This window comes from Nothoprocta perdicaria, unplaced genomic scaffold, assembly GCF_003342845.1.
Source record: "Nothoprocta perdicaria isolate Ctin4 unplaced genomic scaffold, notPer1 scaffold_7, whole genome shotgun sequence".
In the NCBI taxonomy this organism is placed as follows: domain Eukaryota; kingdom Metazoa; phylum Chordata; class Aves; order Tinamiformes; family Tinamidae; genus Nothoprocta; species Nothoprocta perdicaria.
The window spans coordinates 4656643-4677451 of record NW_020455976.1 but is presented as its reverse complement, the minus strand read 5'-3'; the positions used below and the strand labels follow the sequence as shown (position 1 = coordinate 4677451).

At 36.1% G+C, this 20809-nt stretch overlaps 1 protein-coding gene across 1 annotated transcript in view; it reads right to left on the bottom strand.

Moving 5' to 3' along the window:
* Positions 1-416: 416 nt before the first annotated feature.
* SMC3 (structural maintenance of chromosomes 3) overlaps positions 417-20809 on the bottom strand; it is a 22768-nt gene continuing 2375 nt past the window's right edge. Inside the window, exons 2-29 of the mRNA XM_026050552.1 lie at positions 19819-19894; positions 18461-18499; positions 17697-17764; positions 17280-17351; positions 16880-16959; positions 16253-16331; positions 14827-14944; positions 14072-14247; positions 13803-13883; positions 13243-13407; positions 12757-12878; positions 11945-12158; positions 11379-11482; positions 11070-11169; positions 10509-10669; positions 8794-8935; positions 7531-7681; positions 6822-6974; positions 6181-6332; positions 5572-5730; positions 4849-4956; positions 4369-4477; positions 3428-3675; positions 3073-3285; positions 2199-2390; positions 1844-2021; positions 1163-1269; positions 417-845 (exon numbers count right to left, since the gene is read on the bottom strand). Coding sequence (XP_025906337.1) covers positions 774-845; positions 1163-1269; positions 1844-2021; positions 2199-2390; positions 3073-3285; positions 3428-3675; positions 4369-4477; positions 4849-4956; positions 5572-5730; positions 6181-6332; positions 6822-6974; positions 7531-7681; positions 8794-8935; positions 10509-10669; positions 11070-11169; positions 11379-11482; positions 11945-12158; positions 12757-12878; positions 13243-13407; positions 13803-13883; positions 14072-14247; positions 14827-14944; positions 16253-16331; positions 16880-16959; positions 17280-17351; positions 17697-17764; positions 18461-18499; positions 19819-19894 — 3639 coding nt within the window. The 3' untranslated portion in view covers positions 417-773. The remainder of the gene's footprint in view (positions 846-1162; positions 1270-1843; positions 2022-2198; positions 2391-3072; positions 3286-3427; positions 3676-4368; positions 4478-4848; positions 4957-5571; positions 5731-6180; positions 6333-6821; positions 6975-7530; positions 7682-8793; positions 8936-10508; positions 10670-11069; positions 11170-11378; positions 11483-11944; positions 12159-12756; positions 12879-13242; positions 13408-13802; positions 13884-14071; positions 14248-14826; positions 14945-16252; positions 16332-16879; positions 16960-17279; positions 17352-17696; positions 17765-18460; positions 18500-19818; positions 19895-20809) is intronic.

The window sequence follows — 20809 nt, the reverse complement described above, 5'->3', positions numbered from 1 at the left end:
TGCTGGTTCTCCAGGCTGAAAAAACATAAGAAATTATTACACTGTCCTTGAAAAGTCCAGGCCAACAGGGAAGGGGAAGTTGTCTCAATACGAATCTTCACATTTGCACATTTTTCTTTTCAATTCAATAACCAGAATACTGTAAATTTGTCTAAGTACAAGTTTGGAATTATTTTCTGCTGAGCCATAGCTGGCATGTGACTGGTGTGCCTAAACCCCATCCAATTTTGACAGCCATTGACAATATGTAAAAAGAAAGAAGTAGGGCTTGAACCAATAATCATCTCATACTGAAGTTAGCTCCAAAACGACCAATACATTTACTCCATCTCAAGAGAAATCCTCTAAAGAAAGGCAGCGAAATCAAAAAGAAATTACAGCGATAAAACCAATCATTTTTATTGAAGCTATTAAAAAAAATGTGAGTTTATAAGTGATAAAATTATAATTAGGAAGGAATAGCTAGCACTTTTTGAAAAGCTTTAAAACAGCAACAGGACACTTTACAAAAGATTTGAGGGAGGGAGATAAAACTCTCAAACTACAGGTACTGTATAAAGGTAACATTAACAATCATCTTATAAAATACTGCAACAGAGACAAAACAAGCACTCGGGCTCCTCTGAAACTAAACCTTCTGAGGTTTTGGTTAAAATGTATGTTCAAAAACTATTTTAAACAAGGACTAAGGATTTGTGATTTTAAATTTACAGTTCCCTGGCAAAAACAGCACACTATACACATCCTCAAACAAGCTGTCAGTACAGTTCTGCTTAACCATGTGTGGTGTCATCTTCTACAAAGTCTTTGGCCATTTCTGCTGTGATCACATCGATATGACTGACCTGGTGGAACAAAGAGGATGGAATGGTTAGAACCATCTTCACAAAATAAACCTTATTCCCAAAAGTTCCCATTAAGATTCAAGGGGTCTATAACGAACGTCTGTTTTCCACTTAAAGCAAATGACAAGGGACAGATTTAGATCCTTTAATTCTCCTTCAGAAAAGGGAGAAATTCTATACCAGATTCTGAAATAACCACAGAACCACCACTAAAATAAGTCAGGGCTCCCTTGCAACTCTAAGGAAATGGAAAATCCAGTCTCAAATTCACAGCTTGGTATAGTTTTCAGTAAAAGCCARAAGTAAAACTTATTTACCTTGTTTCTGAATTTTACACCATAGAACTTGTCAGCTGACTCAAGCAGTTCAGGCCTAAAAGTTGTTGTAATAAATTGAGCATGTTCAGCTAGTTCCATGATCATATCTGGAAGAGAAGAACATAAGAATTTCCTATTGATGTCGACTTTTCTACACAAGAGGACAAATCTAGGACAGCCAAAATATTCTGCTATTCCTTGTTTAAAAAAGGTTTTGCTCACTAGTAAGTACAAAACAAATCAAGAATGGGTCTAGCTTTTTTTTTTTTAAATCAGGTTTTACATCTTAGTTCCAGTATTAACCCTAACAAATCCAAACACTTGACAAATCAGTCTTATGTTTTAATGATGGAAAATAAGCTATGCACATCTCCAACCAAATGCAGTAAGAGTTGGCTCTTAACTAAGCCACATTTCAACCACAGCAATATTTCTATTACATTGAAAAGTACTGAGAAGATCTTTTAAACACTGTATGTTAAGATAAAGCTTCTACTGAAAACTGAGCTCACAGAAATCTTCAGAAAATAAAAGAGYTTTCTTCTGGCATACGCATGGGGCCTTTATTTAAACAGGGGTCTCTACAACGAAAGGCTACTGAAACATCAGCAGGCATTACAAGACAGACCATCACCTTCAATCACATAATTTTTTGCTTGTAAAATTAGAGCAGGCAGCTACCTGAAACAGCCTTTCTGTGCTGGGCATCAAGGGCTTGGTCGATTTCATCGAACAGGTAGAACGGAGCCGGATCACATTTCTGGATAGCAAATATCAGTGCTAAGGCCACTAACGACTTCTGCCCCCCCGAAAGTTGCTGCATTTCTCTCATTTCACCCTGTTTTCCTGTGAACGACACCTAAGAAGATAGCAGYAGTTAGATGACCACCCATTATTTGCTATTGTACTGACAGCACAATCAGCACAATAAGCAAACAGCAAACCAAAATTCAAACTTGATTTTTTACTGTTTTAGCAATATATTTAATCTGAAAGACTACTGAGAGTGTATTGAAATAAAAATACTTCTTTTTACCCTTATGCCAACTCCAGTGAACTGGTCTACAGACGGCACACTGCTCTGTGAGCCAGATCCCCTTTCACTCTCAGTGCTGCCTTCACCTTCATCCTGCGACTGGCTGCCTTCCACATCTCCTTTCTTCATCACTAGGGTGGCTTTGCCACCAGGAACTAATTTCTGGAAAACTTCACTGAARTTTTTCGACACCTTTAGATAAAAAGACAAGCAAGTAGCAGCTCCAGTTATTTCTAAATTATTAAATAAAACAGAAACAAGTACTGCTTTTACGTATTTGTGCGGTGTGATTTTATTCAGAAACCTGCATTCGTGCTCAAGTACAAACTGGAAAGATCTCACACACAGGTACTGCTCTAAACATYTGAACCAACTTCTTTGACAGCACAAGATGTTTCACAAAGAAAACAACGAAAATGTAGAATAGTAGCAAATAAAGTATGATTTCAGTAAATTTATGATGAGGTTAAAAGTTGCAAACAACCTCTAGGAAAGTACTTTCTACATCATCGTACGACTGTTTCTTTGCTATCAGCAGCAATGCCTTTCACTTAAGTTGGTGAGCGGACTTGGGAGCAGAGTTTGTTATCAAACTTTCCCCAGGAAGGGCCGTCTATAATACAGAGGAAATTCAACAAAAAAAGTATTCTAAAGTTGACACAGAAATCAGAATGCCCACACAACCTAAGTAATCAATTAACTAAAAAGCTACCTTACTTAACACTATTCAAAGAAATAAAGCCTCAGTTACAGATAGTTTTCTATTACTATGCAACATCTCTACTCATCTCCTCTTCTCCCCTGCAGCAGCTACATATTGCAACACGAAAATATGCAGCAACTCCAGGCTCTTCATAACTGTTGTCAGTGTTACCTGTTTGAAAGTCAGCTGAATAGCTTCRTACTTCCTCAGCTCAAGTACATTCATCAGCTCCATGATGGACTTGTAGCCCCTGTCCAGCTCCTCTTGTCTTTTTATCAGTTTTTCCTTCTGTTCCGAGAAGTTCACAAACTGATCTAAAGCTTTTTTATTCACATGACTGTATTTCTTCAGTTCTGTATTACACTGCTCCAGTTTACGAAATAGCTGCATAGGGTAAAATATTAATATAACGTGAGTTTCAGTTCTAGCCACGTTTGACAATCGAGATGTGTAWGTGATCTCATATATACACCCACATTAAACACTTCATATTGTTATAGCATGAAACTAAACACACTTTTATTACCTGCTTTAAACTTAAAGTCTGGTATTTTTCAAAGGCCTCCTGTGGAAGTGAACCCAGCTCTCTGATTTTCTTCATGCATTCCTCTTTTTTCTTGAGGAGCATGCCTTGCCTGTTGGTCATTTTTTCAAGTTCTTTTGTGTCATGGTTAATGGCATCCATATGTTCTTTTTCCATGTTCTTCCAGCGTTCCATGCTTTTTTGAAGCTCTTTAATTCCTGCCTCTGTTTTGTCAATAGAATTATCCAGATCTGAGATATTGACAGGAAGAAAAGAGCAAACCACAAAGCAGTTAGTTTGCAAGCTTCCATAAAACCAGGAGTTATCTAGTCAACTATCTTAAAACATTCTCTCTGGATATATATAGATGAATACATAATCTTAACTTTCAGATTCATCTAAGATAGAAAGGCTGAAATATCCATTTTTCAATTTTGCTCTAAGTATATAACTAAAGAAAGATCAAAAAAAAAGGGTAAGGTGATGTTAAATTGTAGAGAAAAACAGGGAGAGAGGAAAAAAATAAGGTTATTCATACAGATGCCATTTCCTGTTTCACAGCAACTTAGTATTAGATAGCGAAGATSGGCAAAATTCAAGAACTACTATACATGACCATGCCAGTACCAAAGTTGCTTCCAAAAGTTGTTTCTTCCCTGAAGAAGGAATTCTCTTATTACACATACGTATTTGCTGGGATAATCATGCATGTGCAGTCATGGACATCCTTCATTTGTTTGACTTGTACAAGATTCTGCATTATTTATTTTCTGGAATAAGTTCCAAGAACCTCTTACGTAGTGTAGAACTACTGTATATTACTTGTATTAGATGACTGCATATTACTGATTGCTTGTCATATTATGCTCCATTTTCTAGAGCAAAACACGGTATATGTGAACTCTCAAACAAGGGGCAGTTTTGTCAGAAGAGGCATTACCAACCATCGGATCGTGCCAGGGTGTCTTTCACTCGCTTGTTGATGGCCTCGAGTTCTGACGTCGTGGCAGTAAGGACTGTTCCGCCTTCTGTCTCTCGCAGCTCATTCAGTTCCTGAGGGACAAAATGAGCATCAAGTGTCAGCTTGGAAAGGAAAAGAAGTATAAAGCAGGCTACCAAGTTGTCTTCTGCTATTCCTGATGCCGACACGTGACTATCAAAATGTTTTACTGAAATTTTATAGTTAAGTCTTTACAGAAATCTGTCAAATTTAACAGTCTTCCATATAGATATTGTATGGTTTTACTCACTCTCACATTTTAAGATACTACACTGATATACAAGTGAAACATTTAAGCCAGCTTCAAGAAAAACAAAAGCAGATTATTATCTAAGCATTTTAAGTTGTAATATACACAGTAGTAAATGCATATTTATCAAGAGTAAACACAAGGAAAAAAAAAGTCTAAGATAAAAACTCTTACTTGTTCCACTTGGTCTAAGCGTTTTCTCAAATTCTCATTGAGATATGTTTCAACTCTTGTGATGATGCCCTCCAGTTTAATTCTCTCATTCAAAAGCTGCCTGTTTTCCTGAAAAGATTAAAAAACATAAAAATTGCTAAAAAGCGTAAAGCGGGGGCCATCTCTTCACAGAATTCTGTGTACAGAAATATCATCTGACTGCTAACACTGCTATTCTTAATTTTAGCATAGAAATAGTAAATAACTCTGCAGCCACCTAGTGTCACAAAATCAGCGATACAGAATTTTAAATATTTTAATTATTATTAAGAGTCTTTAAGAGAATATTAAGTATTTAGGTAGTATTTCTCCAATAACAGGGGTGTCAGGGGCGCACAAGTTTTTCATGAACAGCACACTCAGAATATTTTATTTCTCCTTCTAATGCATCGCTCATTCCACATCACAGCTATTTGTATTTATTGTTGAAAAAAATCCAAGCATAAAGGTCAAACCATGAGTCCTAGATAGAATAGCTCTAATTTTCAAGCAATACAGCTAGTAACGTACCAGCATTTGAGAAAAACATACAAAAATACATTTTGTAGATGAGAAAGTTCCATACACGCCTGACTACTACCCAAACACTTGTTGAATCACAAAATACATCTTTTCACATAACACAAAGTTTTAAGACACCAAAAAGGTGGCTACTATGTTTAACACACAGCATAGGGTTCTTACTTGCTGTAGCTGCCGGATTTCATCGTTAAGAGCATCCACACGTTTCTGATCTTCAAGACTGAGCTGGGACAACAAGTCTGTTCCCAGCTCTGCTTTTAACGATTCTCTGGTTGATTCCATGGCATGTAAACTCGCCTCCAAACTCTGCAAGCTGCGTTGCTACGGAACAGGTTAAACAGGATCATTCCTCAAACCTCTCTCCATTTTTATACAGATTTCACTTTTCTACTTAAACACATGCATTTAGTGTAGCAACTTCAATAAAAATCCCAACCCACAGAGATGACCACTTGGACAACTATCTGAATCGTCATCAAATAATTAACTAATGCAATCTTAAGAAACAGCTAGTAGCTTGCATGTAACCTTCTAAATGGGCAAGGTAACCATACAAAAATTCTGATCGAAAGTCCAGGAGAAATAAAATACTTGTTTTTCAAATGGGAGACTTCCCTCTTGGTCATTCCTCCCACATGCTTCCACGACAGTACATATTTATGACAATCTTTTCACAGAATGTTATGAAGAGAAGAATGCAAGGTGGTCATGAATGACAAGGATAACAGTAACATAAAAGCAGTGTAACAGTTTCCAATATCATAATCATACCTTAGGCATAAATGTCTTTTCAGACTGCTGCCTCTTCTCTTTCAGCATTTTCATCTCTGACAAAATACTGTCTCGAGAGGCTTTGAACTTCCTCTGCTGTGTCTCGATTTGCTGCATTTGGTTCATCAGCTGGTCAATCTCATTATTAATCCATGCTCTGGGCTAAGGAAAATTCTCTCTACATTTTTGAAGACAGTAACTGGCAATTCCAATTTTTACTCCCTCCTCACAAAGCCCCATACCAGAGTTTCATAGACAGTCACATTCAGTTGCTGTTGTAGTACTAAACAAGCTGTTGTACAGGAGAAAGAGTGTCAATGGAAACAACTCGAGCGCCATACCAACACCAACAAGCCCTGGAAGTTTCATTTTGCTGTTTTTACAGCATGGCAGTCAGAAGAACTGCCCAATCTGCATATGGAGAATTTTCATATGGCTAATTTTTTTATCYGTTTCTATTTTATCAGCTCGTTTGCTATTATAATTGATACAATACTATGCATAACAGAGTTGCACAGGCAACAGTCAAAACAAGTGCCAGAGCTAATTTGTAGCATTAAGAAAAAAATCTTAGTCTATTGTTTCTCATTGCAAAACAAAAGCTGTCATCACAATCCTTCCAGAGCGTAACAAAAGGATATTTTCAATGTTTCTGCGTAAGTTTTCATTGAGTTTTGCTTCGAGTTCACCAAGTTCTTCTTCTGCTTTTCTAACATCTTTTTGCAATTCAAGACGAGACTTCCGTGTGTCATAATAACCACCCGTCAAAGCACCACGGTGACTCACTTGATCACCTAATAACATAAGAAAATGACAAGATAAATTGCGCACTGCACTCTCCTGAGTAATTTCTATGACACAGCTTGCAGAATAACCCTAGCATTTCAACTGCTCTACAAAAATGCTTTATCAGTTTCCAGAACCGCATTTATGTTTGTAGTAACTACTATATACACTGTTTTGTAACAAATGAAATGTTTATTGGGATATTCCATATAAAGGCCTATTTCATTTTAAGACTGCTATCATCATCTTTCAGCACTGGGTAGCTCATCTTGTTCTGTTCTGAAATGCCACCGTATGCAAGAAGAAATTTATTTAGATGGAGAAGGAAACACAAGAGTGYTTAGCACTAACCAGTAAAAAAAGCAAACAAAAATTACAGGAAAAAGGGGAGAAGCTGAGCAATTTTACAGAAGCAAATYATCTCCTCCTTGGATATCCTTTAGGAAAACCTCAGTCAATTGCAATATTTTAAACATTTTTMTTTTAACACAGCTTATGCTTGATGAGCTTCTTGCTCCAGTAATCTCATTTTCCCYGCTAAGTTTATGAAATTGCAGTATTTACCTTCTAGAGTAATACAATCCATCGTGAAGGCTCTGGCCAGCTGCGTAGACACTTCCATGCTACGACAAATTAGTGTTTTTCCAAAAACGTGTTTAAAGGCTTTGTCAAATCTTGGATTGTATCTCAGTTTGCTGATCATAGGAATAGCATCCTGAAAAGGCAGTGATTTCAGTAAGAACAACACATCGACACAAACGTGGCAAGTGCTTTGTAACTAATATTTAATGCACAGAATGCAAGAGAGGCTCCCCCCGCAAATCCAGCAAAAGTAGAAATACAATATACCTTCAAACTTAAACAAGAACTTCTACTCTCTAAGTCTTAGTTACAGATTCACATCTCTGTGAATTCACTTAGATTTCATTCACTGAAGACTAACACTTGGCTGCACAAACAATAAGCTTTTAGAGCTAAGACCTCTTCCAGAACTGTGCATATCAATAAACAAACAGCATGACAAACTCTTCAGTTCCTGCRTATTTTGGAAATAACAGCTGCTTGTCAATTAGGCAAAAGGAAACACTGCTTAAACGTTCTCTAAATAAGAGACAAAACCATTTAGAAGTCAGGTGACCACTTCTGCAATTTAAGCCTAAAAGAGCAAGATTGAACTAAGCTCATTGAAGTCAACTAGGAGTTGAAAAGAACCCCATCTGAATATTAAATTGCTACTGAAGCAGGTTTAAAAGCTRTCCTAAGTTCACCTCAAAAATATTTTATCTAATTATTAACTTTTAAAGAATTTATTCTAGTGTTATTATTGTAAAAAGTCAATATGGACCTCCATTTCAAATAAGAGGAGGTATTTTCATGAAATACTTTTAAAATTGCTGTTTATTTTGATTTCAAAAATATGACTGACTTCAAATAACTTTTGAGAAGGTGTCCATAACTGTGATATGACACTAGCCTCAGCTTCAGCTCTTGTACATGCCTTGCAACTTCAAGGAGTTGCATTTGGGGAATTCATATAAAGATTAATAGTCAAGTTACAAGGAAAATCTTCTTACTTTCTATATCACCTAYGTACCACAAAACTTAACGCTGAAGGAGCAAAATCTAATAGGAATGCATATGTTGTCAAGTAAGAACTCTCAGTATTATGAAGCAATACATTGGAAATAGTATTTGGTCAGCCCATCAGCCCACATTCAACACACTCACAAAAAGAAGTGACAGGCAATAAGCTGGACACAATGCAAAACATGAGGTTTTGCATGTAGGGAGAGAATAAAGCACAGTTCAAAGTGAACACTAACTCACATTAGTCTCGGGGTAAGCAGTATCTCTAACATCCAGCTTGTTTAGAGGCAGAAAGGTAACTTCCCCTGGAAGGTTCATTTTGTTGAATTCCATTAGGATCTTTGTACTGACCTCATCAGAGTCCACAATGTGATAAAACAGTCTAATTAACAAGCCCAAGAAACAAACATTAGGCAGGCAGGCACAATAAAAGTAACATCAGTAGAAAGCTGTGTTGCAATTGCTGTTCAGTTTTAAGTGCTGCTGAACCTTTGAAAAACAATGGAAACATGCTTTTATAAATTAGCATTTCTTTGTTTATATTTATATGAAAGATTTCAATTATCTACTGCATATATATTATCTATTAAAAAAAAAAATCACTTTCATTCAAATGAAATCAACCTATAATCTTGCATTGTACCATCCAGTCCCAGAATAAGCTTGTAAGGGCCAGTGTTCCCTCCCGTTCCCCCATACTTGCATACTTTGTAAGTCCAGCATAAAACCTCTGTTCTCCATATATGCTACTCAGCCTCCTCTATTCACATAGCTTGTTTCTAAACATGAAATGACCCATGACAAAGAAAAATCTCCATGTAAAAGGAAGAGACCACAGAAATCATCCTTTTCATGACCGATATCAAGTCTTGGAGTCTAAGAAAGAACTGTGCTATGTTCTTCACTGCAGTTTACTACTGCAGTTTCCAAACCATAACAGGATTTCATGGAGAGGAAAAAAAAAGCGTAGTGCTTAAAAAGGCCTTGTTCACACAGAAGAGGAAGAGCACTTCAAACTGTGCTTTTATCACTATTTCTGTGCGAGTTTGCATAGAACGCATCATGTCTGTCCTCACTCTGTGCTAATGGCAACACACAGCTCCTGTGCTGTATCAGGGCAGTCTCCCTATCGGCTGCATTACAGGCATTAGGAACAACAAACAAAAAAAACAAGACAAAATCTATACTACACAGGGGTAGTACAGGGGACAGGAATAAGAAAACATGAAACATGACAGCAAACATGAAACCACAGACTTGACAGTACAGGGAGAGATGAGCCAAAGGAGCCTGACAGGATCCTCATTTTTAACACAAAGGCAACAAAACTATCACCAACCACATACGAGCTGACAGAAKAAATACTGAAAGAAGTGAAAAAAAACGGGAACAGCAAAGACATCAAATTTCCTTCCTGGAAAACGATTTTCTGMTATTATCTCCATGACTGCAACAAGTCTAAGGCCATTTACGTTTGTTTGAAAAGTCAAGTTGGTGCAGGAAGCAGCAGACCACCTAACAGTTCCACCTTCTGGAACAYGTATTGCACACCCAGACACTCATTACCTACTTAACATTTCTCAGACAGCTTTTAAGTGGCAGTCTAGGTTCTTTCACACATAGTATCTTACAGTGCGGCAAGTAAAAACCCCTGTTGATTCATATCATAGTGGCATTCTAAGATAAAGGATCCTACAGTAGGCACTGCCCACTTTATTCAGCAGGAATTAACTTATCATACCTGTCAGTTTCACTTTGAGAAAAAAATAAGAATTAGTATTTAAATAATCCGTATTCCTAGAATTATGAAAATTCAATAATAACATACATGAATTTTACAAGCATGTAAGAGCCCAAAATTCAGACAATAAAATTTTCAACAGGAACCTGTACTAGCAATTAAATTCTAACATACTGCAGGCTACCGCTGATGCTTTAATAAGCAACACCATTACCTGTTCCCAGCTGTAACTTCAACACAAGTGTAGAAAGCTGGTTCACATTCAAAGTTATTCATCACAATTCCGTGGTAGCCATTTAGAACGTGCTGGTTTATGCCTTTTCGACGGAAGTGTTCCAAAACTTTGTTTATGCTGTCTATACCATTTAAAATGGCCTATTTAAAATAAAACAAACAAAAAAAAATCACTGCAACCATGAGATGAGTTCAATAAAAAACAAAACAAAACCAAACACACCACTTAAGTAAGTTAGCCTTCATTCATTCAAAAAAACTTAGGTAAGTTAGCCTTCATTTTTTCCAAGTTCACTTTTTTCCCAAGTGCAGGGAAACCTCACTTTCTCCAAGGAACATAAGAGCTACAAATATTTGAAGAATACAGYTAAGAGGTATTTTTTTCCATTTGTACTATGACAATAAGAGACAATTTATACTGTGACACTAAAACTAAAACCAAACCAAGTAACCGTCCTATCTTTCAAATAAAACTGACTCTATCCTTTAAAAATGGGAGGAAAATCTTCTAGAGGGAATTCTACACGATCCAAGGCATTACCTTTCCTGTTGCTGCTCTAAGAAGCTGCTGTTTCTTTTCTAGGTCTTCACGCTTTGCAGCAAGGGCCTGTTGTTCTGCATTCTCTTCCCTCCACAGATAACTACAAAACAATAATAATAAAAATATTATATGCGAATTAAGTCTGAAAGACAGATTTTTCTTCAAGACTGCTAATCTAACGGGTAACTAAGTGCAGAAGTTGATACATGGCTATATTTAAAGACATACCTACATGCCATGTTAACAACTACACAGTTCGGGTCCTTCATATTTAAGTGAGATTCAGACATATTTCAATGAATTACTAACTTTCTTTCGCTCTGTAGTTCATCCTTTTTATTTTTCACTTCATAGTACTTTCTGTCCAGTTCTTCAACACGAGCCTTCACTTCATTAAGATCCTGGTCCAGTTTCTAGCACAAAGAAAACAACACTATGAACTACAGCCAAGCTCAAAATCTTTTYATTCAATATTGTAATTACTTTTTAAGATTCAGAACCAATGCCTAGTTTTCCACCAATTTGCAATCTAAACTGCACTAAGAACAAGGAAAAAGCAATCACTGTTGTAAAATAAATGTTATCTATGTGGAACATTGAGAAATAGGATGACACAGGAGCCAGGCAGGTCTGTCTCTCTTCCTGGAAACACAGCCCGGAAACTTTGGGAAAAGAAAAAGAAAACTGAGGCAGTTCTACGGGAGTTTTTATGCACCTATGTTTTTAATAATACATTTTTAAAAGAATCTACCCAAGAGACTTTTCTATTCATTTAAATAGGTGATATGGTCTTCCTCAAACAAAACTCATTTTAGACAAACTATCTTCAAAAGCTTATCTTCCAAAACATCCTTAAAAGTAATCTGAAAACTTACGCTGTATTGTTCCAAATTCTTCTCCTTATTGGCCTCTGTATCCTCCAAATCCTTGTGTATAGCTGCAATCTGTCGCTTCTTGTCATTGATGGCTTGATCTAGAGACTTCAGTTCTTTCTTTATCCACTTATCCCTTTCCTCTTTGGAAGTAAACTGGCTTCCTCGACCCTGCTTTGCATARAGGTCAGTTCTTTCCTGTGTAGCCTGGGCAAGTCTAGTTTGAGCAAGGGGAATACATAAAATACATCATACAGGAATTCTGAGTTTACTTAGAGCAGGTATTCATATAAATAAATAAATAAATAATCACTGTAGAAATTACCAGAAAATGTGGAAATGTTAAGCTAAGCTCTAAAATTTAAGCATCAAGCAGTAACAAAATAGTAAGTTGTAAACTACCTGGAAGACTAATCCCTTGGCCCTTTTTTGGTTACCTTTATGAATTCCTCCTCTCTCCTCAATTCAAACAGGCTTATTTTCCTAGTCTTTATCTCTTCTAGTGGTTTGTTAGCCTTAGCCACATCACAGTCTTYCAGGTTTTTTAAAAAACAAGATTCTGGAGGAAGCTTCCTCACTTATCTCTACCGTAACAAGCAAAGACACTACCTGGTCATGTTTAAACAGTACCATGAATWTTCATTATTTTTTCCCTTGAATCCCTTAATACTGAGAAGGGAGATCTCAGTAGGCCACCTGTGTGTTTATACAACTATGGAGTTCTCAGGCAGTATAATTCTGACTGTACATCCCTCTGCTGGTAGAATCAAATAATTCTAGAAAGTAAAGATTTTTCATTGTAAAATGGCACAGACCTAGCAATTCCTCTCTCTTCTTTTTCTTTTACACTGTTGAATTTGGGCTCTGTTTCTGCTAATTCCTTCTGCTTCTCTTCAATTTTCTCAAGCAGCTTTTGCCTCTCTTTTAACAGTCTTTTCTGAAAGCAAAGAAATATTTAAAGTTAGACAATATCAGGAATTGTAATATTATTAAACAAAATGTATTTCTAAAGAGTATTTTAATTATAAGAATGCAAGGCACTTGCTTATCTCACTCTGTCCTGCTTGAACATATAACAGCAGTGTATTYGATCACCTGGACAGCAAAATGGGATGACAATATTCTCGAAAAGGAAGGTCAGCATTGGTCAAACAATCAAGACCAAGACAAACAGGAGCTACTTGATTCTGCAGTATGTTGTAAGAGTTTCTTGTAAAAGAATTATTCTTTACTAAAAAGAAAAGCTGTAATACAAGCTACCTTGTATCCATCACATTTTATACTTCATCTCTGTTACCTACCCTTTGTTCACTGTTGCCTGCTAATTCATCCTGAAGGTCCTTAGCCTTTAGCTCCAACTTAGTTCTCTGTTTAATCTGCTCCTGTCTTTCAGCACTGAGTTGTTCTTTCTCTTCTTTCATTGCCGAAATCTTTGTCTTCAGTTCTCGAACTTGCCGTTCTATTTCCTACACAAATGTTAACAAGTTTTAAACACTGTATGTATACCCTAGTCAGTCCAATGCACAGCTCAGTGCCTTCTGAAAATAACTTGATTACATAGTAATACTAAGAAATCTGATAATTTCTTCATATTTTCAAAGAGGATGAAGGCAGAGATTTAGAAATTAACATATTTTTGAAGTTAACTGCTTCAGCTCGCACTATGGGAACTCTTCTCAATTCAAGTTTGTTAAACTCTAAGATCTGTGTCCAAATTCAGATTTAGACCAAGTATTCACAGAAAGAAAAGAAATATAAAACAGAACTGACTACAAGAAAAGACTATTACAGTCGATTAAACTGTGCATATCCCTTTTATTTTTTGAACACTTTTGGAAGACTCCTTRTTATGTATTTTTACCTCCATTTTATCTCTGGCATCTTGCTGTGCATCTCTCAGCTGTCTCGATTTCTCTCCACTTGTCTCTCGTTTGGCAGAAAGCTGTAGGGAAGTATTAATTATATCAGCAAGAACATACTTTAGCAAACTTCTATTTTCAAAAGGACTAAAATGACGTGTTACATTAGCTAAGGATAGTGACAAGATTCTACCAAGCAAGGCAAGGAAATTTCTACATAAAGCAGATCAAGAGTTCATGTTATATTTTGTAGGTAAACAAGATACTTCACCTCATCAAGCTTAGCACGAGTTTCATTAAGCTCCTGATTATAAATTGTGTATTCTAATGCTCTCCTCATTTTATCCCATTTCTGGTACTGAGCTAGCTCCTCTTTCTCCTCTTCTAGAGTATGCAGTCGCTCTTCAATGTATTTCAACAGCTCATTGATCTTCTCCCGCTTGCCCTCTTTAGAAAAGAYGAGATGGAACTTCCGTTAAACACTGCAACATATTCCCACAGTTTTCAAGCCTGTAAATCTAAGTCATTAACTACTGMTCCATGACTTTTAACAGAAAGAACTGTCTCGAATTTCTTTAAATAGCCCCCATAGTATGAAAAGCATAATGGCTAGGTTGTCTTACACAGAACAAACGTATTTTTTTGGTTCACAAACACAATTACAGACACTACAAAAACTTACCGAGTAGACATTACTAGACATTTATATATAATATACATAAAATATATATGTATAAATATACACACACACACTTTTTTAGAAACATGCCAGCTGATAATTCCACTGAATGTCTAGAATAGCATGCCAGCTATCTTATTTACTCATCTAAAAGGGATGCTTTATTTCAAAAATGATGTATTAAGTTACCTAATAAACCTTTCAAGATATTTAAATTTAAAGAGGAAATAACAGACTCTGTATTTTTAATACCTCATAAATAAAAATCAAGCCATTAGTTTTACTGAAAAAGGCATAAACCATTATTTAAAGTGGCATAAAATGTTCACTCTTTAAACTGCTCTTACCTGTTTCTTTCATTAGTGAAATACTCTCCTCTTTACGCTCATCATACACTCTGGTACCAGCTACTTCTCTTAACAACTTCAGTCTCTGAGAGTCAGGAGCTGTGGCCATCTGATTGATCTGAAAATTCAAGAGCTACAATGTCAAAACCCTGCTCTGGATATCCAGGCTACCACAACAAACAGGAAAGAYGGGACTCTTCCTGCTTACTTGACTGAGGTTTTGGCAGGAAGATTCAATTTCTATTTTATACTATATTGCTCTCTTTATGAGACAAGAACTTTCATATAGATAGTGTTCTACTTATAATTCACTTTGTTGGTCTTCAAATGCTACCAGTTATTGCTGAAAATCAAGACGACCCTATTTTGCAGACTGAAGAAACTATCAGTTCAAATTTATGTTCAGAGAAATTCATGCTTTTAAGTTCTGATGCTAAGCTCACCTAGCTGAAAAATCTTTAACACCATAGCACTATGAATCCATTAATGCATTGAAAGAGTCATATAATTAAAGATGAGGTCAGCTGCTGCATCCTTCTAGAATTACGTAACTTTGCAATTTGTATAGTATGCATAGCAGTATATGTATTTTGATTTTGTACTTGCTACAGGAGTCACATGCACTAACTGCCACTACAAAACAGTGATTCTGCAAATGAGAGTTTAAAAAAAAATTAACAAAAAAATAGGTACAAGCTTACAGCTGTAAAGGAATATTTATGTTGATAAACATTTAGGAGACTGTATTTCTGGGTCAGCAGTGCTGTCTCCAAGTCCTCCAGGCAACCTGCATTCCTCTTTTTGAATGGGCCTTTCTAGAACCTTTGGGGGCCAGTTGCTATCAGTGTCTTCATTCTGTCCCACCCCTGCAGGTCATTAAAAGCCATCACTGCTCTATGTTTCCAGATATGAGTGTCTTTTGAAAAGGCTGAGTCATGAAGACATGCTAATCCAGCACTGATGCAGGCCATGCTGAGAGCCCTTTCCCTGCTGTGCTTTCCTTTCAGTGCCTTCACACCAGTTGTTTTCACTCTTTCTCCACACTATTTGTAGCCTTCTGCTATAATTCTTTTCRACTACTTTTATGTCTTAACTAGGTATGTGCACTGAAAGTAGAACAATGCTTTTTATATTTAAATGAATACCAAAACATGTCATTGCATAATTAGCCAGAAAAAGCCTTTTACAAATATCAACATTACAGACATCAACTGCATATACTACTGTATCAGTACAGTAGTACTGTACTAATTTACAGTACAGGATCATTTACATGATCATGTATCCATGTACCAAAGGAACACCTACAAGAACTGTTTCAAACTAATAGATTATTTTACTTCTGCAACAGAAATAAAACCTGTCATTCAAGAAAAACAATACTTTTGATAGTGATTTGTTTTGCTTTGTGGAAAAATAATCTTACCTTTCCTTGCTTGACAATATARTAAGGATTACTGCGAGAAAATCCAGCACTTTCAAGCAGATTCATCACGTCATTTTTCCTGAAAGTAGTATTTTGAATATATTAAGAAAAGACCTTACAGCAAGTGACAGTTTCAAAAATACAGTAGTTACAATTATATATCTAATACTATGATTGCCATACACAATGTAAAGAAGATTTTTTTTTAACAGCTAATTCTAAATATACATAAGATAACAAACATACAGAATTGTAACTTGGTAAAGAAATTAAGCAGCACTCTGCAGCACAAAAGGCAAATACAGGCAGAAATACAATAGAAAACAATTACATTTTGATATTTTGATAAACTTTGTATTTAAATGAGTCCTGAAAAAATCATATAAGCTATTAAACAGCATGTTCATGAATGGATTAATCCATAAATTCAAAGTTTGCTGCCTATTACACAAAAGTTGGTGTCTACTGTCAAAACTACTCGTACTGTGCATTATACAACTGAATTATTGCTAACAATCACTCATGAGAATTACTTTTGTTTCAGATTAGAGAAAATTATTTTGCATGGCTGGAGTATTTTACAGTTATATTTCTCAGTCCATTCAGGTAAGGAAAAGAAGTACCTACGTCACCATTTTCTTGTCTAGGAAATATTGGTCTTTTTTTGCTCCAATGACTCTGCGAAGTGAAACTTCCTCTTTATCAATCTTAAGAAAACAAAAACAAACACCAATAAATTGAGCTGCTTGCAATAGATACATATAACAAATTTGAAATGTCACAGCACTTTCTACCAGATCTGACTCAAAAACAAAGTKACTGTGTTGAGCATATTTATAATCCTTCTTCGGAGATCTTTAAAACCCGCTTGGATGCGGCCCTGTGCCACRYGCTCTAGGTGACCCTGCGTGTGCAGGGGGGTTGGACTCAATGACCTCYGAGGTCCCTTCCAACCTTGAGCATTCTATGATAAGACTAAGACATCAGAGCCCCAAGTTACTGTTTCTGAAGAGTGTATTCAACTTACCGGTAACCTGTTGTCTGAATTGTCAAAAATAATTTCCACAAAAGCTGAAATAACACGAGGACCTGTACCTTCCTAAGGAAAGAAAGGATTTTGGTTAGAGACTTCTCTCTCTTCAGTAATCTTCCCTTTCCCCAACAAACACACTCTCCATCTACTTCAATAACTTCTCTGTAACATTCAGTAAGTACATTTGTGTTTCTGAAAATTGTGGAGTCATCCACATGCACACATACCCACAACAGTATAATATATTATTTTACAACAACTTTTGTCAAAGGCAAACAGGAAAAAGATAAGGATGTTTCCAAAATATCCAGCTTAGAATATCCACATTCCAGTAATCTCACCATGCTGTAGAAAAGATCAAAAGGTCTAACTCATTATTCTTTTGTCTTGTTATTACACATCTTCACTTACGTGCAACAAAGCCAGGCGCTGCTCTGGACGAAGATGACTGAATTCATCACTGAGGACAAACTGAATTGCTGTAATAAAATAGCAACAAAAACAAGATTTGTTCTTTCCATTTTTGAGGCTAGTCAGCTGTTTCTGTAGCTCAACATGCACATTTTTAATACATACATATTCACACTACTGTTAATACTTTATAACAATACTAATACTTTYTACTTTCAAAAAAGCACACCTTTACCTTGATCATTTATTTTGCTTTACATTAGAATTTCTTTAAAGAACTTCCACTGTAGCTGTCTTATCAGTTCACCTCTAAGCATTATAGTGATTCTGCACATGCAAACGATCACGAGCTGGCAAAACACCTTCTATAAAATACAYCTCTGCACAGAGCTACATCAAAAAAGACACTAAAATACTATTACTAGCAACTGGAAGTTCATACATACTAGCATCACACAGGGACCACTAACATACTTGGCTGGCCTCTTTGCTCCTTTACTGAAGCCCTCACCCCTCCCCACCCCAAACATTGGCTTAGAATTTACTTAAGAGAATGTTCAATTTAACTGCAAATGCTACGATCTGCTTGAAAGTTTGGTGATTCCTAGAATCAGCTTCCTTTTCTTAGTAGTCTTTGCCCTTTGAAGAAAAAAAAATCTTCCAAGGCTTTCTACTAAAGGTGTTTTTACTAAAGGAAGAAACTTTGGTAAACAAACAACTGTATTAGCAGCATCTCAATACTAGTAAATCAATCCCATCCTTACCATAGAAGAAGTTACTTTTTCCAGATCCATTTCTTCCCACTGAAAGTTAAAAGTAATACAAAGCATAAAACTGCAAGCTGAAATAAARTAACATTGCAATGTACATTACAGTTTGCATAGAAATATATGCAAAAGCAGAACTCAAACTAACACAGCTAAACAAATAAACCTCAAGGGAACAAGCTCAGCAAATGGATCCCTCAGTAACTGCCTGCAAACAAGACAGAAAGATCCTTTCCCCAGTCAAACATACTACAGTATCTCACGAACTACAGCAATATTCCAGTCACAATAATGGTGAAAGCAATCTCAGCTACTGTTCTTAAAATCTYCCAGCACATCAGGCTCTTTGCCTGTAACAACTGCTGAACTGCTGACCATGAATGCGACAGAAGCTGTTCTGTCAATAACTCTTCTACAACCGACATACATGGAGAGCATGTTGTCATGTTATTTACCCTGCTCCACATTCTACTTTTTCCTAAAATAATACAGAAATAACAAAGGTATCATAGTTAAAATAATGCTACACTTCTCTTTGGGAAATGCCATGTTTTTATTTATTTTTAAGGGACACAAYTGTAAAAACAAAACTCCACTCCCTCACTATTTACATAAGTTTATTTCTGGAAGAAGTATTAGCTTCCATTACAGTAACATAACATTGGAATATTCTGTTCCAGTAGTATACACAGTATTTTCACTCTCAGAGCAAACTCACAACTACCAATCTTTTTTGGTTAAAACTATTTTCTGTTAGGTCAGCAGTTTGCTGTATCCTTACTCAATTAAATGAAAAAGGAAAGGTGGGAGTAGATGTCCATGAGTAAAAAGAAGAAGAGGCATGAGAATGATGAAGAMAAACATTCATTCAGATTAGGTAGATATAAAACTACACTTTTAAACTTCTTGTATACTTAAGGCCCCACAATGTAGAAATGAATTCCTTCAAACCGTGAGACAGAAGGATCATCATTAATTTTCTCTGTAATAGCTTAGGATAGTCAAGGTGCTTCTTATCAAAAACAACCACATGCATGCAAAAACAAGCAAAACAAAACCAAAATGCCCTACCCCAACCCAAGCAAAAACTCTTACACAGGTGTCTATGCACATGAAGGTGCTGACCACACTCACTCAGTAGGACACAGTGTTCCCATAGTAAAAGTGCATCCTAGCATTTCCTTGCTGCAACTGGAATCTATCTTGCAACAAGCCGCAGATAACTTTAAAAGAAGCCTCATGTGGAGACAATAATGCATTACTGAAAGGCAGCAAGAATATTTAAAAAGCATGAAGGACTGTAGGCTGAATGCAACCATGTAACACTAATTGGTGTTAGCCATATCAGAACTTACCAATGACATTGTGTTTTGAGCTGAACGGGTCCACTATGGTTTGGTCTCTGTAGCTGCGAAAGCCTTGAATGATTACCTAACGGGGAAGTGAGATACTGAAAGTTACCTCTGCTCTTGCACAGTGTTTAAAATTCAAGTTTTCACRAAATATTTAGAGCAAATAGAATACACTTGATTATGTTTCTGCTCCAACTTTCATCTCAAGAGCAGCAACTTACACAGMAATACTCTGCTCTTGGCCTAATTAGCACTTTAGGAGAACAGATTTTTCTCCCCACATTGTATGAGTTATCTATCTAGGCCAATGCATAATCAAACTGAGAATTCTCCAATAAGGTAGGTCCTTCTGCAACAGCATAAAAATATATAAAAAGATACACTTCTATTAATATTACAAACAAGAAAGAAGTTCAGAATATTCAGCATATGCCCTACTGGGGTCAGAATATAATTAGTTTCATAACAATCCACACACACATCATAACTGTTCAATTCACCAGTTCTAACAGCAGTTGCAGACTCCAAAACTCATGTCACAGTGTTTAATTATTTCATATTCAAGAAAGTCTCAGTAAATTATTGTTTCTACCACACAACTACAAAAAAAAAGTCTAAATATTAATAGGCTTATCAGTGTCAATATAAAGTTAAGAAATACTACAATACTACATAAGTCTTCACCTTCCTTCCCTCAGGAGCATATTTCCTAGAGCTTATTATTTTCACTAAACTGGCAACCTAAAGGTGAGGAGCAGGATGTGATCTTCACTATAGTTAATCCATTGCTTAAATGGTCATATACAAATGCATGCATTTTAAGAGCCATGCAACAAACTCATCTAGAAGGATGACAAATTTCAACTCTTTTTAAACTTAATAATATGTCAAGTAATGATCTGGCTCCCAGCACTCATACTTAAGCATTAAAACAACCCTTTCCAGAAACCAAAGGATATTTAAAAAAAAAAAAAAAAAAAAAAAAAAAAAAAAA